Source organism: Pelodiscus sinensis, chromosome 2 (assembly GCF_049634645.1).
Source record: "Pelodiscus sinensis isolate JC-2024 chromosome 2, ASM4963464v1, whole genome shotgun sequence".
In the NCBI taxonomy this organism is placed as follows: Eukaryota; Metazoa; Chordata; order Testudines; family Trionychidae; genus Pelodiscus; species Pelodiscus sinensis.
The window spans coordinates 236,559,174-236,582,012 of NC_134712.1; the positions used below are offsets into that span (position 1 = coordinate 236,559,174).

The 22,839-nt window shown below is 43.3% G+C and overlaps 1 protein-coding gene across 1 annotated transcript in view; it reads left to right on the forward strand.

The window, feature by feature from the left end:
- The window catches only part of ADARB2 (adenosine deaminase RNA specific B2 (inactive)), a 468,279-nt gene that overhangs the window by 388,147 nt on the left and 57,293 nt on the right, over positions 1–22,839 (forward strand). The window contains exons 5-6 of the mRNA XM_006111888.4: positions 3,388–3,556; positions 12,416–12,567. Coding sequence (XP_006111950.1) covers positions 3,388–3,556; positions 12,416–12,567 — 321 coding nt within the window. The remainder of the gene's footprint in view (positions 1–3,387; positions 3,557–12,415; positions 12,568–22,839) is intronic.

Genomic DNA, 22,839 nt, shown 5'->3' on the forward strand with positions numbered 1-22,839 from the left:
ATATTCTTTAACTGTGATGTTAGTTGATTTGGAGATTTGAGGTCAAAGAAGTTGTAATGTGCAGACTACAAATATCGCTTTTTGTAGCATGGAAGTCACATATCCATATACATTTTTATATCAATAATAAACAAAATAAAGACAAATACTTGCTAATGAAATCCCTTCATTTTCCAACGTACCTCCCATGTGTCTCTTTCCTTTAGCTTGAGAAAATTTTGTATCTTATATTTCCAAACATGTTGTCATTAGACTCAGCACTACACTAATAATCTTAATTAATAATCACAATACAGATAAATCAACTTCTACAATGATGTGCACTTTGCAATTACTGCCGATAGTACCTATCGTCTGAGAATCAGAAAGTGCTTTAGAAATCTCAGTGAGTTAAGATTCACAATACCCTTTGGAACTTGGGAAGTAGTTTTGCCATTTTACATTCTGAGAAACTGAGCAGCAGAGAAGCAAAATTTATAAAGGGAGTTTGTGGCAGTGCCAAAGCTACAGCCCAGGTCATCTCCTGAGTCCCAGACCTGTGCTTTAACCACAAAACACCTTTTATCTTATCTGCAACTTACTGCTGCTTACTTCATATCCAACCCAGGGATCATATGAGAGGAGGTGGCCCCCAGCAGTGTGCTTCTAATCCAGAAAATCATTGCATTTTCTTGTTTGCTTCACTGCTCAATACAATTCAGCATATAGCTAAGTAGCTGACTCTTAAAGCTTATCACACCTAAAGAAGGTCACAAAAAGGAGAACAAAGCAACTGTGCATATAGAGACAGATGCATGCTCCAGCAAAATATTTCAAAAAAGAAGCATTTGGCCTGCGGTGAGACTGTTTCCAATTGCAGCATGGACTGTTTCCAATTGCAAATCCAATTGCAGCATGCAGTATCTGACTCAATGCTCCCTGGCTTAATCATAGCTCTGTTCATTCTTTACATTTTGGATGGCTGTGCCCTGCGTGTGTATGCAATAACTGTTTACAGATTCAGAGAGGTTAGTCTGTAAGGCTATATCTACACTGCAGGCTTTTGCCGGCAGAGAGTATGCTAATGAAGCATTCATTAGGATTTGTCATGCTGTTATTTGCATATTCTCTGCCAATGCTTTTTGCGCAAGAGGTTTTTACACAAAAAGAAGAAGTGTAGATGGATCCATTTTACACCAAAAAAACCCGTTTGTGCAAGATCCTTATACCTCAAAAAAGGTGGCATAAGGATCTTGCGCAAAAAGGATTTTTTTGCACAAAACGGATCCTTCTATACTGCTTGTTTTTGTATAAAAACCTCTTGCGCAAAAAGCATTGGCAGAGAATATGCAAATGACAGCGCGACACATGCTAATGAGCGCTTCATTAGCATACTCTCTGCCAGCAAAAGCCTGCAGTGTAGACATAGCCTAACTGGAAAAACTTAAAAAACAGCAAATAGTCTACTAACACCTTAAAGACTAACAAAACATGTAGATGGTATAATGAGCTTTTGTGGGCAAAACCCACTTTTTCAGATGACTGGAGTATTAAAAATCTAGATCCAAGAATAAATAAAGGAAGGAGGGGTGGGAGAGGGAGGAGAAAAAAGACAGTGAATAGATTGTTCAAGTTACAAAAGGCTGATAAGAACAATTAGCACCTCCTTTGGTTGATTGGTTGGTTAAGATGTTAGGAATAGAAGGTAGTGTTCATTCCATTCTGATAAGAATTAAACTTATAAATGAAGTTAAGTTCCAACCACTCCCTGTGCATTTGGCTTGTGGAATTGGACTGAAACCACATGGTGACTTGGAGATCCATTAATGAGTGCCCGGGCAGGTTAAGGTTTCTGTGTGTTGCCTTTTCGGGTATCTGATTTATGTCCATTAATTCTTTCCCACAGAGACTGTTCAGTTTGGCCACTATACGTGGCAGTGGAACATTGTTGCATTTGATGGTATAGATCACATTAGTGGACGTGCAGTTAAATGAACCCCTGATGTAGTGGCTGATGTTGGATCCAGTGGTGAAATCACTTGTATAGATGTGTGGGCAGAGTTAGAGCTGTAACAGCCATTTACCCGTCTTACACATGGACTAAAGTTCTTGGGATCCTTGATCATGCCTTGGTGATATCTCATTTGACCCAAATCCATTTTTTAGGGATAAATATGTTCGCTGTTTTGTTTTCACTGTCAATCAAAAAGGGGCAGGTTCAGTAAAGTGCTCTGCAATCACTTAAGTGGGCTTTGTTCAATGCATTTTTAAACTGCTCTCCAGGGCTGTACTGTAGGTGAATGAACATTTTAGGGGTGAAATCTGGCTTCACTGAAGTCAACAGTAATTTTGCCATCCAACGGGCCATGATTTCACCCCAGAGATCTACGGCTATTTTGAACAAAAAAAATGAATGACCATAGCTGCCTCCCGCTTTGATATTGAGAGGCACTCACAGGCTATGTCTAGACTGCAAGCCTCTTTCGAAAGAGAGCGTCTGGACTGCACGCGGAACTTTCGAAAAAGCAAGCCGCTTTTTCGAAAGAAAGCAGCGACTGAGTCTGGATGCTCCCTTTCTAAAAAGCCCTGTTTGCTTTCAAGAATGCCTTTTTTCGAAAGAGCACTTTCGAAAAAAGGCGTTCTTCCTCGTGGAATTAGGTTTACCACTGTCGAAAGAAAAGCTGCGTTCTTTCGATTTAATTTCGAAAGAACACGGCGGCAGTCTTGACGCAAGTGAAGTTTTTTTGAAAAAAGACTACTTTTTTCAAAAAAAAACCTGGACACAGCCACAGAGACTGTAGGTCTTAGCCAGCCAAGTTCCAGCTAAGTCTGAGCAGAGACTACATTTCAGAATCATGTGGGTGTAAATATAGGAAGCACTGATGTAGAGGCACATTTGGGGGTGGGAAGGAAACAGAACAAAGGAAAATCTCTTTGTTCTTTGAGATTTTTAAAGCAGAGAAACTCCAGAAATGTTACTTGCATTTTATTTAGCACTTCCAGTACAATAGTGATGAAAGCTAACATTATAGGGAGTGTGTGTTCCCATCAGAAAATGTCTTCAGCGTCTCATAAAACCCCAGCCATTTATCAGCACTCTGGGAGATCTTTATTACCTACTTACAGCATGTGCTTTTCTATGATGTAGTTATTGATTTAACAAGTAAACTTTGGGGCAAGCTTTTATCCAGGAATTAGCAGTGCAGACTGAAACAGAGTCTGTGTTATTCTAATAGCACTGAGATGTGAGAGTACTGTAAATTCCAAAGGCAATATAATCATTTTCATCAGCATCCCATTAGGGCTGTCTCAGCTGCCACATAAAAATGGGGGCAGTGAGAACTTTAACAATTACGACGTCTTGCTAACTCTCAGGCTAGTTACAACTCTTTTGTTTCCTTTCTGCAGGCTTGGACATCAGGCAAGCTCAGGTTATTGTGCTGTCATCAGGTACCAAATGTATAAACGGAGAATACATTAACGATCAAGGGCGTGTGGTCAACGACTGCCATGCAGAAATTCTGGCAAGGAGAGCATTTGTTCATTTCCTTTACTCTCAGCTGGAACTACACCTAAGGTAAACTGAATTGTGTTGATGCCTGGGAAATAGTATATGGTTTTCTGTGGAACAGATCTGTCCTCTAGATGCCTGACTATACATCATTGTTTATGAGTCTTTGGCTGATGAGTGGCCAATATACTCTACCAAAGTAAGCAGAGTTAGATAGTCTATTGTTTTGGGTTATGAGCTCTTTCATTCCAGCTGATTTTCCTTCAGCAGCTATTAGATATGAATCATAAAGTCAAGTTTTATGAAGCCTGATGATTCTCTGCAAATTCTTTAACCACAGGCCTAATAATAACTCTTGCTGGTCAGAGATTCTTATTACAGACATTTTACTTCCTTGCTGAAGCTGTGTTAACTCAGGAAAATGACGTTCATTGCTCTCACTCACTCACTCACTCTCTCTCTCTCTCTCTCTCTCTCTCACACACACACACACACACACACACACACACACACACACACACACACTCACTCACTCTCTCTCTTGAACTACACCGGTCATTAACAAATTCATTGGCTTGCTAGGAAACCACTGGCCTGCTAACAAAACAGTAAATCTGGTATGAAAGAACTAGATATAATACTGCTTCTTTGCTCTCTTAAAATTGTAACAGCTGGCAAAGTTCCTGATTCTGATGAGGGGTATCTGTTTGTATCTAATGTCTTCAGCCTTGCCTGCCTAGTTGTTTTCTACATTATTCATCATTATTATAGTCACTAATTATCTCTAGAATATCACACTAATTATCCCTAGATCACCCTTTCTAAGCTGATCCGTAAGACTGTACTTTCTCCAGATCCCTGGTCAGGAGAGACTCTTTTGCATTTTGGTAGCTCCTAGGGTATGTCTACACTACCCCGCTAGTTCGAACTAGCGGGGTAATGTAGGCATACCGCACTTGCTAATGAAGCCCGGGATTTGAATCGTGAAACGAGGAGTAACGGTAGTTCGGAATAGGCACCCTAGTCCGAACTACCTAGTTCGAGCCCCGTGTAGCTGCGCTACACGGGGTTCGAAGCAGCGGGGATTTAAAAATGGCGGCTCCCCGCTTATGCTAATGAAGCCCGGGAAATTCAAATCCCGGGCTTCATTAGCAAGTGCGGTATGCCTACATTACCCTCCTAGTTCGAACTAGGAGGGTAGTGTAGACATACCCCTAGAGAGGCTTCTCTGGGCTTATGGTGCCATGGTGCTAAGAGTTTTTCAGGGGTGTACCTCACAAGATGGCTACAAGACACTAACAAATCAGGAGCTGAAGCTGAGGGTGGGTAGCATATATTTTTATCAAAGGGTACATCTACACTTGCTCCCTAGTTTGACCTAGGGATGCAAACGTAGGCGACCGAAATTGCTAATGAAGCAGGGATTTAAATATCCCCTGCTTCATTAGCATGATCTCGCCAGAGTGTTAGTCCACTCAACAGTTGATTCGAACCAGGAAGCGCCTGGACGCGTTCATTCAAACTAAATCCCTTGGTTCGAACTAACGTTACTCCTCAACCTTAATAGTAAGAACAATATTAGTGAATCTTCACTTGTAGCTATGAGTTGTTAAATAGATGAGGATGGTCTAACACAGTAGAGGAGACAGAAAAGACCTTTGGGGGATGTAATCACAACCAGCATTATCTCTCCTTTGCTCTATATTGTTTTCATTTCAAGTTTACATTAAATTGTTATGTTTTCAGCATCTAGCATCTCTAGTAATTGCTCTGTATTGAAGGCTGAACTGTGTCTCTTGGGTGATAACTGCTACTGCCATATTTTAAGCTAGTGTATTGATCCACCTTCATAACACGTCTACACGAGCCTCCCATTATTTCAAAATGTTTTTTGAAATAACGGACGCAGTATTTCGCCATCCCAGTAAACCTTGTTGCACGAGGGTTAAGGGAAGGCTCGAAATAGTGTGTTATTTTGAAATTGGGCACTGTGTAGCTGCACCAAATTTCAAAATAATCTGTTTTGAAATAGATCCAAAATAAGAAACTGCAACACCTTCTGAAACACAGAGCTGAAAATATTGTAGAGTCAGATTCCGCTCCCCTGCTATCCACTTCTAAATTAGATAATCCTATAGGCAGGGCTCGACAAATACGCTCGCCCACTTACCCATGGCAAGTAGATGTTACCAGCTGGTGAGTAGCTACAGACATAGGCGTGCACACTATGGGTGGCGCGGCCCCATCCGCCAGCCGGGTGGAAAAGCGGAGCACCGCCGGGGAGGGGGAAGTGTGGCAATTCTTGCCGCTGGGCTGCCAGTGTGCAGCTCCAGCGCGAGGAGGTGGGGCACGAGCCAGAGGGCAGGACACTGGCAGACACCAGGACACTGGCATGACATGGCATCGTGACGTCATGGCCGGCGACTGCTGGATTCAAAAAGACTCTGGCAGCCCCGCAAACTGGAAGGCAGAAGACAGGTAGGGGAGGAGAAGGGGGGACAGGGTGATGCTGGGAGAGGAGAGGGGAAGGGCATTGGAGGTTAGAGGGGGGAGCGGGAGGTGCTGGGAGAAGGCTAGAAAGAAGAGGTAGGCATGAGGAAGGCGGGGATGGAGCGAGGCATGTGTGAGGGCACAGGGGCATGAGGGGAATGGGGGCAGAGGGTGGTGAGGGGATGGGCATCAGGGAAAAAGAGGGTAAAGGGGGCGGGGCAGTGAGGGAAGGGGGAGGCACCAGGAGGGTGCAGGTGCCAGGGGATTCTGGGGGTGAAGCAGAAGGGCAGACACCTGCAGGGGAGGGACCAGCAGCAGAGGAGAGAGGCAGGGCAGGTGTGTAGAGGGAGATGCTAGGAGAGGGGATGAGGAGGGGTAGCTCACATGATCAGAGTGGCGCTACTGGAAGAGTGGGCACGGGGGGGAGAGAAGGGCTGGGTGATGCGGGCAGGTCTCAGGAAGGCTGAGGGCAGAGAGAAGGGCAGGATTCAGGACAGCAGAGGAGGGTAAGGGGTTGGGGGGCAGCAGGCACCAGGGGAGCTGATGGAGCAAGGGGAGGTAAAAGGTAGAGGTTTATAAGATATGTATTAATAATTTGGGTGGTATTTATTAATTTTTATTAATAACTTATTAGTAGTAATTACTGTTCTTATTCTTATTAGGAATTTATGCCATAAAAAAACACTTTTTTGGGGGGGCTGGCGAGTCCCTTTTTTGTCTGGCGAGTAGTTTTTTGTATAATTTGTCGAGCCCTGCCTATAGGTAAGGAATACGGAGAGAGAGGGATCCGTAGTAGAAGTAACTTGACATAACTCCATTCACTTCAGTAGGTCTTAAACAGATGCTTAAGTGCTTTGCAGACTCAGACTTTTGTCTAATAGGTTGTAGAAGGGTTTCCAAAAAAGCAGCAGCAAGCATTCATGAGTAAGCAACAGTAGGAAAGGCAGAAGAATAGATAAGTGGACAAGGCCACACTATGCAGTCTTCTATATTTGATACAACTACAAACTTATAACAATTATTTAAATGACAAATACATATTTTTAATCCCTCTAGTTCTTGACATTAGAAATGCCAGTTCCCTGTTTGCTGTTTTTAGTTGTTGGGGTATTTGTGGATGACTAGAGTTTTAGAATGGGAACTTTCTCACTTCTCAAGAAAGGAGATAGGAGAGCAGAACTTTTCTCCCAAAGTTTGTCAAAAGTTTGAATTAAATAGATATGAAAAATCCTCATAAGGTTTTTAACAGTCTGACACTGCTCACCTATATTTCATTTTATTTGTGACAATCACAATTACACTAATTCTCTAGCTGCCTACGAAAAGGCCTGATTTTCCATTGTAAATATTAAAAAGCAATAAAAAATGTTTTGGGAGCCTACTTTATACATCATAAAGAATGAGAAAAGGCTACAAAAAACTTTTATGCCAGTTAACCACATTGACTTTAGTGGAATTACTTCTGAATTACTCTGGCAAATGAGGAGAATCAAACTCTATCTTTTCATTCTTTACAGGTTACCCTTAATAAAACTATTAGCTGCATATTGTAATATTGGTATGGAATCGTGATCTTACTAGTAAGAAGGCTTTGCAGTTCCCAGAGAGAGAAGCTCCATTGGGAACTAAAGTATTTTCAGCCAATCAGGTTGCAATCACTATCCAAACCACACTTTAGCTTATACAGGATAAAGCATGTAGTAATTTTCATCCAATCAAATAAAATTAGCTGCAATAAAACCAGTCACTTAGCCATAAATTTAACTCATTCCTTGTTTTCATCCCAGTGGTCTCTTAATGGACTTGATAAGCTTACGGTTAAGGTACCTGAGGGAGACCATACACATTTATAGTGCCATAATTGGTCTACAGACTTCCCTTTCCTGCATTTTACAAGTATTGTTAGCCCAAAATAACTCCTCTGTTTTTTCAGAGGGTATGTTTCTGATTCAGCAGAGCACATGGTATGTGATTTACTTCAAGCACGTGCTTAAATCCCTTTGAATTCAGCTTTAAGCACATGCATAAGTGTCCTGGTGCATAAGAACGGGCTTAAGCTAGTGTTAAGTTAATCAGATGCTTTTGTGTCGGGGCCTTAACATTGAAAATAAGAAGTTCTAACTGTGTGTCAAAATTCCCAATTTCTGCTATTTTGCTGTTAACAGTTCTACTTGCCTGCAGGCTTTCCTTCATGTCCCAAGTACCATATGTGAAAGAAAGAGAGCGTGGGTAACAGCTACTCCCTGCACTGGAACTGGGATACTGATCACAAATCCTCATTGGCTTGTGCCAATACAGTGCACTTCTTTCATCACTGCCACATCTTTTGTGTAGTTATCTGTGTAACACACAGTCTGACTCAGTAATATTTGACACCCTCTTTGCACTCACTCTACCCAGGTGTAAATGAGTAGGTGAGAATGGGGAATCTGGCTCAATGGATCTTGGATACAAAGTGCATTTGACAAAGAATACCATGCTCCCACTGTCCCATTCTTATTTGGGGGCTCTGGAGTCACCTGCCCTGCTGAGAACACAAAGATAAACCTGCTCCTGGGCCCAATGCAAGTATGCAAGGTGTCCAGTGAATCTACCCAAGTTGTTCTGCCCCCAGTTCTCATTAAAAAGAGTCTTGTTGTCTTGGGATTAGAGACGCCTGACTACTATGCAGAGAATTCAAGCTCAGCCTGCAAAATACAACCCCACAGGCTGGTTGGCAGCATGATGATAATAAAGTTTGCAGAACCCTGGAGCAAGACCCAGGCTGTGCTTCCCTCCAGCACTGCGGACTATTTTTAGAGCAGCTATATGTCCCCCATTAGCCATAGATACTTGTTGATATTCAAGGAGTGAAAGAGGAATAAAGCTAATCAGTGAAAAATAATAGAACCAGATGGGTTGATGATTCCTATGAACTCACTTAATCCAGACCAGTAAGTGGCTATTCCAACATACCTACCCACCCCACTTAGCAACTGCTTTTAAGTCGGACATGCTTTTCCCCACTAATAAAGTATAACATGATAATAACAGGCAGTAAGACTGCGCTGCTCTGCAGTCTCCCAGCTGATTTTTGCAGGGAATTATTTAAAGGCAACAGTGATTTCTCTAAAGTCCAAGCAACAGGACTTATGGGTATTTTATTATTTCAGAGGTTTCTCGCAGGGTGATAATCTAATTAGTGTGGTTGGGAAATTCCGCCAAAGCAGGAAGAAAAATTAGAGGGCTGCATGTGGTAGTCCTTCCTCAGGAAACCCTTGTGGCTCACTTTTCGTACAGGCAGGGTAATCTGCCTGTAAATTTCACCTGACAGAAAACACATCATAGCATCAAAAACCGACAAAACAATCAAACCATGGAGGATTGACAGCCAAACAGCTCTACTGGCAAACAGATTACACTGGGAAAAAACAAGCAGACCCAGCAAAAGAATCAGCCTGCTCCCAGCTACCCAGTTACACCAAGCATAGGTGGAGCAGCAGATCTCCCCTGTACAAATGGATTGACCACATTTCAGATAAGATGGGTAAAAATCCTGTTTTATATAGGAGTACCTCCCAGAGATACACAGATGCTACCCATTAACATCACTGGGTGTATCTGAGGGCAGACGTCTGACCACAGAGTAAGAGGCCTGTCATTTCTCAGCTACACTAATCACATTATCACCCTAAAAATTATAATCCTCATAAGAATATAAGAATGGCCATACTGGGTCAGACCAAAGGTCCATCTAACCCAGTATCCTGTCTGCCAACAGTGGCCAATACCAGATGCCCCAGAAGGAGGGAACACAAAAGGTAATCCTCACGTGATCCTTCTCTTGTTATCCATTTCCAGACAAACATAGGCTAGGAACACCATTCCCACCCATCCTGGCTAATAGCCAATGATGAACCTAACTTCCATTAATCTATCTAGCTCTTTTTTGAACCCTGCTAAAGTCTTAGCCTTTACCACATCCTCTGGCAAGGAGTTCCACAGTTTAACTATGTGCTGAGTGAAGAAAAACTTCCTTTTATTTGTTTTAAACCTGGTGCCTATTAATTTCATTTGGTGACCCCTCGTTCTTATATTGTGTGAATAAGTAAATAACTTTTCCGTATTCATTTTTTCCACAAAGGTCATGATTTTATAGACCTCTATCATATCCCCCTTAGTCTCCTCTTTTCTAAGCTGAAAAGTCCAAGTCTTTTTAATCTCTCTTTATATGGGACCCATTCCAAACCTCTAATCATTTTTGTTGCCCTTTTCTGAACTTTTCCAATGCCAATATATCTTTTTGAGATGAGACAGGGTACATGGTATTCAAGATGTGGATGTACTATGGCTTTATATAGAGGCAGTAACGGAGCAGTAACGAGGAGTCCATGCCGCGTGTAGCACGGAGTCCGCACTAGCGGACATTTTAAAATGGCGCCGCCCAGCAAGATGCAAATAAAGCCCGGGAAATTCAAATCCCGGGCTTCATTTGCAACTCCAGTTGCCTACATTACCACCCTAGTTCGAACTAGGGTGGCAGTGTAGACATACCCTGGTTTATTCTCTATGGGTATGTCTACACTACCACCCTAGTACGAACTAGCGGGGTAATGTAGGCATACCGCACTTGCAAATGAAGCCCGGGATTTGAATTTCCCGGGCTTCATTTGCATAAGCCGGCCGGCGCCATTTTTAAATGCCGGCTTGTTCGAACCCCGTGCCGCGCGGCTACACGCGGCACGGGCTAGATAGTTCGAACTAGCAAGCCACTCCGCACTATCTGTACACCTCGAGGTGTAGTTCCAACTAGCAGGGTAGTGTAGACATACCCTATCACTTTTTTAATGATTCCTAACATTTTATTTGCTTTTTTGACTGCTGCTGCACACAGAGTGGATGTTTTCAGAGAACTATCCACAATGACTCCAAGATCTCTCTCTTGGGTAGTTGTAGCCAGGGACGGCACACAACATTTTGGTACCTGAGGTGGGGAGCTCAAATGACGCTCCCATGCCCCCTCACTTGGACCAAAACTTTGAAAGGTGTCAATTCTGCTTTCTTTCTGTTCTACTCCTCTCATGGTACTGCTCAGCTACCTACATATGCACCAGCAGCAGACACAATTTTCTACACGTTGGGTCTTAGTGGCGTTCCCTCCCCCCCCCCCTCACAGTCTGGCACCTGAGGTAGCCACCTCAGTTCACCTCATGGTAGGGCCAGCCGTGATTGTAGCTAAATTAGTAGTTGTAGCTGAATCCTCAACACTAGAAGGTGTGTGGTTCTACTGTCAAAGAAATCAGCAATGTCTTCAAACTATCCAAAGGGAAGTCACCTGGGATGCTGCACAGCAGTACAGCTATAAATCCCTGTCTTGATTTTTTTAAATCAGATTAGTGAGGGGGATTTGCCTACTCTGGCAACCTTTGCTAGAGTAGCAGGTAAACTAAGTGCACTGTGTCCCCTTCTAGCTGCAAAACTACTTAGAAGTTAAGAGATTATTATTGCTACTACCTGACTGAATGAGCTGCATTAACTGTTTTGTTAGAGAGAATACTTTCTACTAGTGGAAGGTTCATGCTTTTGAGCTACACAAAGCTCAGGAAAAGGAACCACAGTGTCTGAACTGCTCTGCATGGCTCAAAAAGCATGTACCTTGCACCAACAGAAGTTTGTCCAATAAAAGATATCACCTCACCTCTCATATCCTGGGAACAATACAATTACAACAGCTCTGCAAACAAGAATTAGTTTTTTAGCTCAGGTAGTAGAAGTCTGTGGTGTTTGGTGCACAGGTTATATCTTCATTACACCAAGTAACTTGTGAGTTCCAAAGATTTCAAAACAGACAAGAACCCACGGTCAGTCAAGAGTCAGAGTTCAGACACAGAGGTTCCTTTAGCATTGACACTGAGCTATGGCTGAATAAAGAGGAAAACAGAAGCCTGGTTTTGAATGTCTGAAATCTGTTCTTCCTTTTCAGGATTTCTGGTCATAAATTCAGGGCACTGCTATATGACCTCAATTCCGCAAATCCTTTAAACATGTGCTTAAGTTACCTTGACTTTCATTCGAATTTGAGCACATACTTAGGGGCTGCAATGAATAGAGTTAGTTTGATAAATTTAAGGAAGTTGTTCTCCTTTGGTATATGCACCACTCAGCATCAATGAGACTGATGTACTGTATTTGTTCATCCAGTTCCCCTCTATCATTAGAGAATACATTACAAAAAAAAGTAAGCCAAGAAACTCATTGACAGTTCCAGGACCCTTTGAACACCTCATTTACTTAGAGCACCTTCTTATTTTTCTACCGTTGACACTAGCCAAAATATTATGAAAGATGTTACTAAAACAAACAGAAACAAAGATAAACAAAACCACCACTGAGAGAGCAGAAATGTTTCTGATGTGGAATGCAACAAATGACACAGAACTTCTTTTGTGATCACAGCAAACGGCGAGAGGATTGGGAGCGATCGGTCTTTGTGCGATTAAAAGAGGGAGGCTACAGGCTGAAAGAAAACATCCTGTTCCATCTGTATGTGAGCACTTCACCCTGCGGAGATGCACGCCTCAACTCTCCCTATGAAATCACAACTGACTGTAAGAGCCATTGCTCCCGCAAACCACCTTTTTGTGTGTGTGTGTGACAGCTCTTTGTTCCTTTGTTTGTGGAGAACATATTTCACTAGAAAGCATGTATGGTGGGAAGGGGGGGGGGGGTCTGTCTTGATCTATGTACATATGTGTTGGGATGGGAACTGTGTAGTTAGATACTAAAGCTCGGACTTCTGTGACTGCTTGCAGCTCAGTAGTGGTATGTCTACACTGCAAACTAAAGTCAAGTTAAGCTACGCAACTTGAGCTACATTAATAGCATAGCTGAAGTTGAAGTAGCTTAACTCAGCTTTAGGTGCTATCTACACAGCAGGAAGTCAAAGGAAGAACAGTCTGCCTTTGACTTCCCTTACTCCTCATGAAAAAAAGGTACAGAAGTCGGAGTAAGAATCCTGTTATTTTGAAAATATTTTGAAATAACGGGCTTGCTGTGTGGACGAACACATTGTTATTTTGATATAAGCATGCAATGTAGACATAGCATGGCTATGTTGGAAGAAATCCCCATAGGTCTTAATAAACAAACATCTTTCATGTAAAGGCCTGGGAGAGCTGCATTATGAAAAAATAGATCATCATAATCATGGTCCTCAGGTGAAGCAGAGCATCACAGCTGAGACTGGGTTTGGCTGTTTCCTTCTCAGGGTTGTACAACCTTAATAGTTCCTTGTGGTTATTAAAAATAGTCTCTTATCCCATGACCCCAAAACACTTTGCAAACAGCTTGTTGCTGTTGTTAATTTGGTTGCTAGTTCTAATATAAACAATTTTCATCCAGTCCACAGATCTCAAAAGTACAGTAGTTTATGGAGACCCTAATGGAGACTAGGATTCCCTTGTGCTAAATGCTGTACATATACAAAGTGACAAACAGTCCCTGCCTGAAAGAGCTTAGGGAACAGACAAGACAGACAAAGACACAGAAAAGTGACATAATCTGCCTTAGGTCACACAACACTCTTGTTGCAACTACCTTGATCTGCAAACTGCAAGCAAAGAAACTGACACAAAGAGAGGAGAGACTTGCCCAACCTTGCACAGCCAATCTGTGGTTTAGATGTATGCTGATATCTCTTACAAACCTCAATTTACAAACATATTGATACATTTTTAAATATTGTTTTCCTAGGAATGGAAAGTTTCTCACCAGTAATATTGTGTGAAAACACTAAATCTACTGACATGGATTTAAAAATAATTATTACTATTGGTAGTAATGATGGTCCCAGTTTGTAGAGGGTGGACAGCTATCCTGGACTGGTACTCAAAAATCCTGGGTTCTAGTACTGGCTCTGCTCTGGCTCGCTGGTGGACCTTAAGGCAAGATACTTAAACTCCTGTATCTCAACTTCCCCATCTGTAAAATGGGAATGCTACTGATCTCCTTTGTACTGTGAGACCTAAGAATCATTATTACATCAAATTATGTTATGGTGTCATACAAAATATAAAGAAGAGAAAGAAAATGCAAAGAAGTCAAACAACAAAATTAATTTAATTCCAAGTCTCTGGTAATGGGACTTATAGTAACTCAAGTGAAGAGGCATAATACCTGAACAAAAATGACTAGTCAATTTTTAAAATGTAGGTTGTTCTAAAGCAGGGGTGAGCAATAATTTTTTCAAGATTTTGGAAAGTGGTCGAGGGCCGCACTCTTCCATGATATTAATGGAGGAGATGCAGGGTCTGGGATGGAGGTTAGGTGCAGCAGGGAGCTTGGGGTAAGGGACTGGGGTGCAGGAGGGAGAATGGAGTCTGGGATGGAGTTTGGATGAAGGAGGTGGTTGTGATCTAGGTCAGGGGACTGGAGTACAGGGGTTTGGGGTCTGACCTAGGGTAAGAAGGGATTGTGATCTGGGGCAGGAGATTGGGGTGCCAGATCTGGGCAGGGGTATGGGTGCAAGAGTAGGGCAGAGAGTTTGGGGGGGCAGAGTGTTGAAGACGGGAGGGGCTGTGGTGCCAGGAGACTTGCCAGCTAGCAACCAAACCAGCCTGCCTGCCTGCCTGCCTGCCTGCAGAGCTAAGGCTTGCAGAGCTTAAAACATTTCCCAGTCAGCCAGCCAGCCTGCTTGCCCGGCCATGTGCTTGTGTGAAGAACTGAGCTGAGCAAAGGGAGCATGGTTCTTTGTGGCTGCCTGTTATTCAGATAGGCAGCTCCCATTGGCTGGTTTCTGGCCAGAAACCAGCCAATGGGATTGTGCTGGGGACCAGGGCAGCTCCTGAAGCTTTCCTCACTCCCCTCCAGTTTTGAAACAGAAACAGGGCCTGGCTGCCACATTTCTGAGTAGCGCAGGGCTGAGGGGCAAGCAGGGGAGCTTGCGTGGATCCGGTGGCTAGACGGGCTGGATCTGGCCCACAGGCCATACTTTGCCCAGGCCTGTTCTAAAGAGTCAGCAAATAATATGAAAGACTGAATTCTGCCCTTCAGTGTATGAGAGTGTTGGGATTCCACTGGCTGCAGTCAAAACCAGCATGAAGTGCTAAGGACAGGGTCTCTCTCTGGATCTAATTTATCCATCTTGTCATTGCTTTACTTGAAGAGCTAAGTCAAATTTCCTGTAACATATTTCAAATTCAGGGATATTTTGACCTTTTTATCTTTGCAAAAGCATTTGCAAATTCAGCTATATAACTTGCATTGATGCCTCCATTAATACAGTTTAAAAAAACCTCACACACACACACAATCCTTCCCAACACATGTGCAAGTCAAGTTGGGATAAAAGCACAATAATAGGACAATGTTGTGCATAATGAAATTCTCCCTTTCTGGCCTCTTTTTTTATTGCTTTGTCTCCATTGTTTCCACCTGAAGACACCCTGGTACTGGTGAAATTCTGGTGGGTCTGCTAGTAAGTAATTCAAGAAGAAAGACATAAGAATGGCCATACTGGGCCTGACCAAAGGTCCATCTAGCCCAGTATCCTGTCTGCCAACAGGGACCAATACCAGATGCCCCAAAAGGAGGGAACACAAAAGATAATCCTCACATGATCCTGTTATCCTGTTATCCATTTCCAGACAATCATAGGCTAGGAACACCATTCCCACCCATCCTGGCTAATAGCCATTGATGGACCTAACTTCCATTAATCTATCTAGCTCTTTTTTGAACCCTGTTAAAGTCCTAGCCTTTACCACATCCTCTGGCAAGGAGTTCCACAGGTTGACTGTGTGCTGAGTGAAGAAAAACTTCCTTCCATTTGTTTTAAACCTGGTGCCTATTAATTTCATTTGGTGACCTCTAGTTCTTATATTGTGGGAATAAATAAATAACTTTTCCTTATTCACTTTTTCCACACCTGTCATGATTTTATAGCTCTCTGTCATATCCCCCTTAGTCTCCTCTTTTCTAAGCTGAAAAGTCCAAGTCTTTTTAATCTCTCTTTATATGGGACCCATTCCAAACCTCTTCCAAAGACCTCTTCCCTTCCTCACAGAGGATTGTCTGTCAGCTGAATTCCAACACTGACTAATCCAACCTAATCCAGACATGGAGTGCGAGCCCCTTTTGGCCCACAGATCTTTTCAGTAAACACATTGCTTCAACAGCTGATTGAAAACACCCTCTTTTAGACAGTTGTGCTTCCAAGAAGCTTCACTTTGCAACAATTCAAATATAGATAATGCAATATTTGGCACTTGTATAATGCCCTTTAAAAAACCTCAAAAGCAACTTTCAGTTTCACGAGATTATTACACCCATTAATTTGCAGGTAGAAAAACTGAGGGCGGGGCTACACAGTCTAAACTGATATAATTTATGTCGCTCAGAGGCAGTGTTCCCCCTAAGCCAGGCCTGGCAAAATACAGCCCCCGCCATGCCACCAGATCCATCCCACAGAGGCAGTGGGAATCCACAGGCAGCATACTCTGCTTGCCCTGCAGCCCCACACACCACTCAGAAATGTGGCTGTGGGGCGCTTTCTCTTCGAGTCCGGAGTGGAGGGGGAAAGATTCAGATGCTGCTCCCTATTGGCTGGGTTTTGGACAAACTCTGGCCAATGGGAGCTGCCTGTTTGAATAACAGGCAGCCACAAAGCACAACCCTCCCGCTCACTCACTCAAGCACATCGTCAAGCAAGCAGAAACATTTTAAGCTCTGAAAGCCTTTAGCTCTGCAGGCAGGCAGGCAGGCAGGCAGGCTGATAAGTCTCCTGGCAAGAACCTGTCTCTGACACCTCAGCTCCTCGCTTCCCCAACCCTCTGCCCCATACTCCTGCCCTCCTATTCCACATGCACCCATATCCCCTCCCAGATCTGGCACCCCAATCTCCTGCCCCAGATCACAATCCCCTCCTGGCCTAGGTCACACCCCAAAACCCCTGTACCCCAGTTCTCTGTCCTAGGTCACAACTATCTCCTTTGGCCAAACTCCCTCCCAGACTCCATTCTCCCTCCTGCACCCCAATCCTTTACCCCAAGCTCACTTCTACACCCAACCTCCGTCCCAGACCCCAAACCGCCTTCATTAATACCATGGAAGAGCGCAGCCTTTCCAAAATCCGGGGAGTGGCCCCCATCAGAAAGTACTGCCCACCCCTGCTCTAAACTGTGTGGCAACAAAGCCCCCACCAGCCAGTGTCTCAGGACTCAGTGTGCGAAGCTGCCTGGCTAGGGGAGGGGCACGTCTCCTTCAGTGACAGCAGCAGCTCCCTGCTGAGAACAGAGCAGCCAGTCTCAGATAGGGAGGGAATGTGTCCCTGTGGGCTGGGAGAGACTCGCTGCTCTGTCCTCAGCAGGGAGCTGCTATTGTCACTGAGGGAGAAGTACTCCCCCCCCAGCCAGGCAGCTCTGTGCACAGTGCCCTGAGCCCTCGTCTGGTCGGGGCTCATTAAGCAGCTGCGAGGCTGTGCTGCCGCACAGTTTAGAAGAAACACTGTTCAGGGGTATGAAAAGTTTTGTGCTGTCTGCACCAGTGCTATGTCAGCGGAAGAGGCTCCCCCACTAACACAGTTTCCACTTCTCACCAAGTGGAATGGTTATGCTGAGGGGAGAGCACTCTCCCATCAGCATAGCACTCCAGGGGCACAGCTGCACCTATATAGCATTGTAGAATAAACTTTCCCTGAGAGACAAAGAGCTGCACAGAGTGGTTCTGTAGCAGAATTAGGAACAGAGCCAAGTCCCAATTTCTAGTCCACTGATCTAAGCACTGGCTCACTGTTCCTGGCTTCCCTGTTCTAAAAGCTTCAGACATCACAAAAGAGGTGGTTTTACTCAAAAGGTTGCCAACAGCTGTCCCTTAAGTATTTCCTTTTAGATCCTGCAACCCTGGAGACATATGGGGAGATGAGCATTTTCTAGTGTTTATCATTTAGATCCCTCTCCTTTTTTTAACTAAAGAAATAACCTTTCTTTTATGCAGTAATGACAAGAAAGCCAAGATGAATGATGTTTCTTTCTTATACAACAAAGCGCTAGCATAAGCCATCAGACACCAGTGATTACTCTCGAAAGATGCATTAATGTTTGAAAACAGTGCCTCACCATGTGTTTTCTGGTTTTGAGTAGGACTATGATAAGCCTTTATCAATATGGGGAATGAGTGGAATCCATTTCTCAAATCAAAAAATTTCCTGCACCATGACTTCCACAGCACCCTCAAACCCCCTTGCGTGTTCCTTGTTATGGTAAGAGAGGTGATAAATTAACATCTGCTCAAAACCACATGCTTAAAATGCATGGCACTGATAACAATTAGCAGCAGATATAAAACTCTGACATTGAACCTGTATCTACACTAACTTATGTCAGTAAAATTTACATTGCTTGGGGGATTGAATATTTCTCCCCCTGAATGACATAAATTATGTTAGCACAAGCAGTGATTTGTACAGCACTAGTAATACTGCTGCTCATTGGGTTTGGCTTAATTATGTTCACAGGACAGCTCTCTCCTGTCAGTGGCTACATAAGTGCTCTTACAGCAGGGCTACTCAACACGTGGCCAGTGGGCCGCATGAGGCCCACAGCCCGTTTGTTCGCAGTCCGCAGTGCAATTTGGGATTATGTGGGGCTCAACATGCTGCCAGGAGCCAAAACAAAAAAATAGTCAATATTATGTCCTCTGTTGATAAGCTTTTTAGTAGTTAAATTCCTGGACTGTCATTGCTCATTAAAAGTGCTGTCATATGAGTGGAAATCGGGTAAATAATGTGTTTTATTACTATCAGCAGAACTGACTTAAATGGGGCCTGCGGTTGTGTAGTCTTCCCTTCATTTTTGTATTCATGCCCGTCACTGTGAAAGAAGCTATTTGAATATATTTGCATATATATTTGCATGTACATGCAACCACACTTACGTTGTGGCCCTCGGCATGTGCTGTGAATATCATTGTGGCCCCCGGAGCTTCCAAAGTTGAGTAGCCCTATCTTATAGCAATGGAGGTGCATCAATATAGCTGTGCTGCTGTAAGCTCTCTAGTGTAGACATAGCCCAGGTGTTGTAACTAAAGATATATAAAAATGAGATACATAAAGATAAAACCCCAAAGTTGGAGGGTGAATGTTAATCCTGTCAGGATTTTTTCAGAGAAGCAGGTAATTCAGTTACCAGTTACAGCTAACGTAAGTGCCTTGCTTTTCCTTCAAGAGACCCACCACAGATTAGGTTTAACACTTGTAAGGAGTAAACAGCTCCAGAGAGAACAAACGTAAAGGCAGGTAAAGCTGCTATAAGCAACAACATCAAGCGCTATTGAGAAAGAAGGTAGTAGGGTAATAAAAGTTTAACCTGTCAGTCTCATAAGCGAGAAGCTAATCTCTGGACAGACTGTCCAAAAACAGGGCAGACAAACCCAAACAGGTGGCAGCTCTACAATGAGATTTCTCTAGGCCAGTAACAAATGTGGGCTTTTGAATTACTATGTTAGTGTGACCGTGGAGCCACAGGCAGTCCCTTAGCTAAACTCAAGCCAGACACTCTCCCAGATATGGACTTACTGGTGGAAGATTATTAAAAACAATATTCATCACCAGGGGAGCCAACAGAATTGCTGGGCCCAGGAGTAAGATGTGAGAGGAGTGGCTCCACATTTCAGGAAAGGCAGGGCCTCAGGCAGAAGGAGTTGGGTGTGGGCTAGCCTCCCAGAGCATGCCATACTCTGTAGGGGTATGTCTACACTACCCCGCTAGTTCGAACTAGCGGGGTAATGTATGCATACCGAACTTGCTAATGAAGCCCGGGATTTGAATTTCCCGGGCTTCATTAGCATAAAGCCGGCGCCGCCATTTTTAAAAGCCGGCTAGTGCGAACCCCGTGCCGTGCGGCTACACGCGGCACGGGCTAGATAGTTCGGAATGGCTACGTAGTTCGAACTATCTAGCCCGTGCCGCGTGTAGCCGCGCGGCACGGGGTTCGCACTAGCCGGCTTTTAAAAATGGCGGCGCCGGCTTTATGCTAATGAAGCCCGGGAAATTCAAATCCCGGGCTTCATTAGCAAGTTCAGTATGCATACATTACCCTGCTAGTTCGAACTAGCGGGGTAGTGTAGACATACCCTAAGAGATTTTAAGAACCAGGAGTCCAAGGCCCTTTTGAATCATAGTCTTGTACCCGGGTTGTGGTGTACTGCTGGTCTCACTAAACACAATATCAGCTGGCATCCAATGTCTTTAGTAAACTAAAGATTTATTAGCTAGGAAAAGGAAGTGAGAGTTATTAAGAAGTTCAAGCAGATAAAATACATTACTGGGGAATTAGTTTGGCATCAAAGGGCTTGTCTTCATTGCATGGTAGATCAACGTTTCAGCAATCGATTCACCAGTGGTTGATTTATCTCATCTGATGTGATAAATCGACCTCCAAGCAATCTCCTGTCAACTCCAATATTCTACCAGAATGAGAAGAGTAGGCAGAGTCAACGGGAGAGCAGACCCACCAAACTTACTTCATAGAAAACACCATGATGAATACATCAACTTCAGCTACACTATTTGTGCAGCTAAAGTTGTGCATATTAGATCAGTGGGTGGTTGGGAGACATAGAGTAAACTAGGCATAAATGATGCAGAGATGTAATGTCTTCTAGTTTTCCATAAGTCCCTCAAGGTTTCCCAAAAGGGCATTTAAGAACTTCCATCTTGCATCTGGACCCTCTCAGTCCAGAGTTCAGGTAGGTCAGAGATGTGGAATCACTCCCTTTGTGCCTTTTTATAGCTTCTAGCAAGTGAATTTATCACCATATCTCTCCTATTTTGTTGACTAAAAAGCAGACAAAGTCTATGGATCTTCCACTGTCCTTCGGATAGTGATAGAAATGTAGCCGTGTTAGTCTGGTGTTGCTGAAACAAAATACAGGACTATGTAGCACTTTAAAGACTAACAAGATGTTTACATTATCTCTAATAAACCATCTTGTTAGTCTTTAAAGTGCTACATAGTCCTGTATTTTGTCCTTCGGATAATGACCCATGCTTAGAAATCAACAACCTTCTCATCAAAGTTTTAAGTTTTTTGTTTCAGTTGATGGGCCATTTAGAGATAATGTAAACATAATCTCATAGTCAGGAACAATTCATCATTAGATTTTACACATCAAGTAACTTCACATCTAAACATTTAAATAGAGGCGTCTTGAATTAATGTTAATTGAGTTGAGTTGCTTACATAGTGTAAAGGTAATTACAGAGTTACTGGACATGAAAAAGGATATAGCAACTATAGGTTAATTGATTTACACTAATATCCATTAAACGGGTTGTAGGTAAATGAAGGCAAATACAATTAACATCTATTCTAACAAGTGAATTACCTAGATATACAATTGTACCTTTTAACATTCCTTTGAAGTTCACTCAGCAGAGCTCTGATGTACTTAACACTTCTCTGAGGTTTTGACCTGAGCTAGCAAGCTGCCAATGCCACACTAATAAAATGGACTGGAGTAATCTGTATAGTTGAAGACCAGTCATCATAACCTAGATACATTTCCTGCAACAATTTTTTTAAAATTATAAAAATCCGTTATGAAAAACATGATTTGATAGGTGCAAACCAGCACAGCTTCTGTCAAGAAAAAGCTTGGTGTGAACACAAAATGGTGAATAATAGCCTAATAGACTATCCATGGTAGTCAATGGAGGGAGGACCATTGACTTTCATGTGTGTGGCAGGGGTGGGTAGGGGCTTGCTAACCCCAAAGGAGAATTAGTTGACTTAACTTATTTGTATTTTCCAAAAGTTTTTGACACCGTCCATCACCAGAGGTTATTAAGTAATCATCTGATCAGAAGTAAAGAGTTGTCATTTATTAGAAATTGGTTAAGGGAGTGGGGAAAGTATAAGTAGTCAATTTTCAAGATGGTTAGCAGCAGTTGTTGCCTCTAAGTCAGTGTTTCTCAAAGTGGTCTGCTAAACCACTTTGAGAAAGCTGCTAATTGGCCACGCTGGTGTGTTTGTTTATCAGCACCATGTCCATGGAGCCTCACAGCTCTCATTGGCTCCAGTTTACCATTTGCAGCCAAGGGGAGCTGCAGGAAACGGCAGCCCAGCCCATATCACTTCTTGCAGCTCCCCTTGGCTGCAAATGGCAAATCAGAGCCAATGGGAGCTGTGAGGCTCTGTGGCCATGGTGCCAGAAAATAAACACACTAGCATGACTAGTTAGCAGCTTTCTCAAAGTGGTTTCATGGACCGCTTTAAGAAACACTGCTCTGGGTTTGATACTAGCACCGATGTTGTTTACATCATTTGTCAGTGATCCAAAAAGAGGAGCGTCTTTTGTGTATCTGTCTGTCTGATATAATTTGCAAGTGTCTCACAGTTATTCTGATTAATCAAAACTAGACAGGACCGAGAAGGACTCCAGAAAGACCCAACAAAATTGACAGAACATGTAATTCTGTTTTGACTCATGATAACCACCCAGGAAAACGTCCTGGTTAGCATTGTGGCCTGTCAGTGAAACCCAAATGCTGCATAATATATGTATGCTACAAATCACGACAGTGGACTCAGAATTTGCAATAGGAAAGAAAGCCAGTGGAGAAATCTGAAAGTAGCTGATCAGGTCTACTTTCTAGCTCCATGGTCACCAACCCATCGATCATGATCAACTGATCAATTTTGGGGGCACAACAAGTTGATTGTGAGGTGTTTAAGCCCCCCCCCCCTTCAATCCTTCCACCCCCAAGAAGGAGCCCATGCTGGCACTACCTCCCAGGAAAATTGAGGTAGCACCAGCTTCCTGAAGTGTTGGAGGGGACGTCTCTGGCTGTGCACCAGATCCAGCTTTTCAGGAAGTGCATGGGC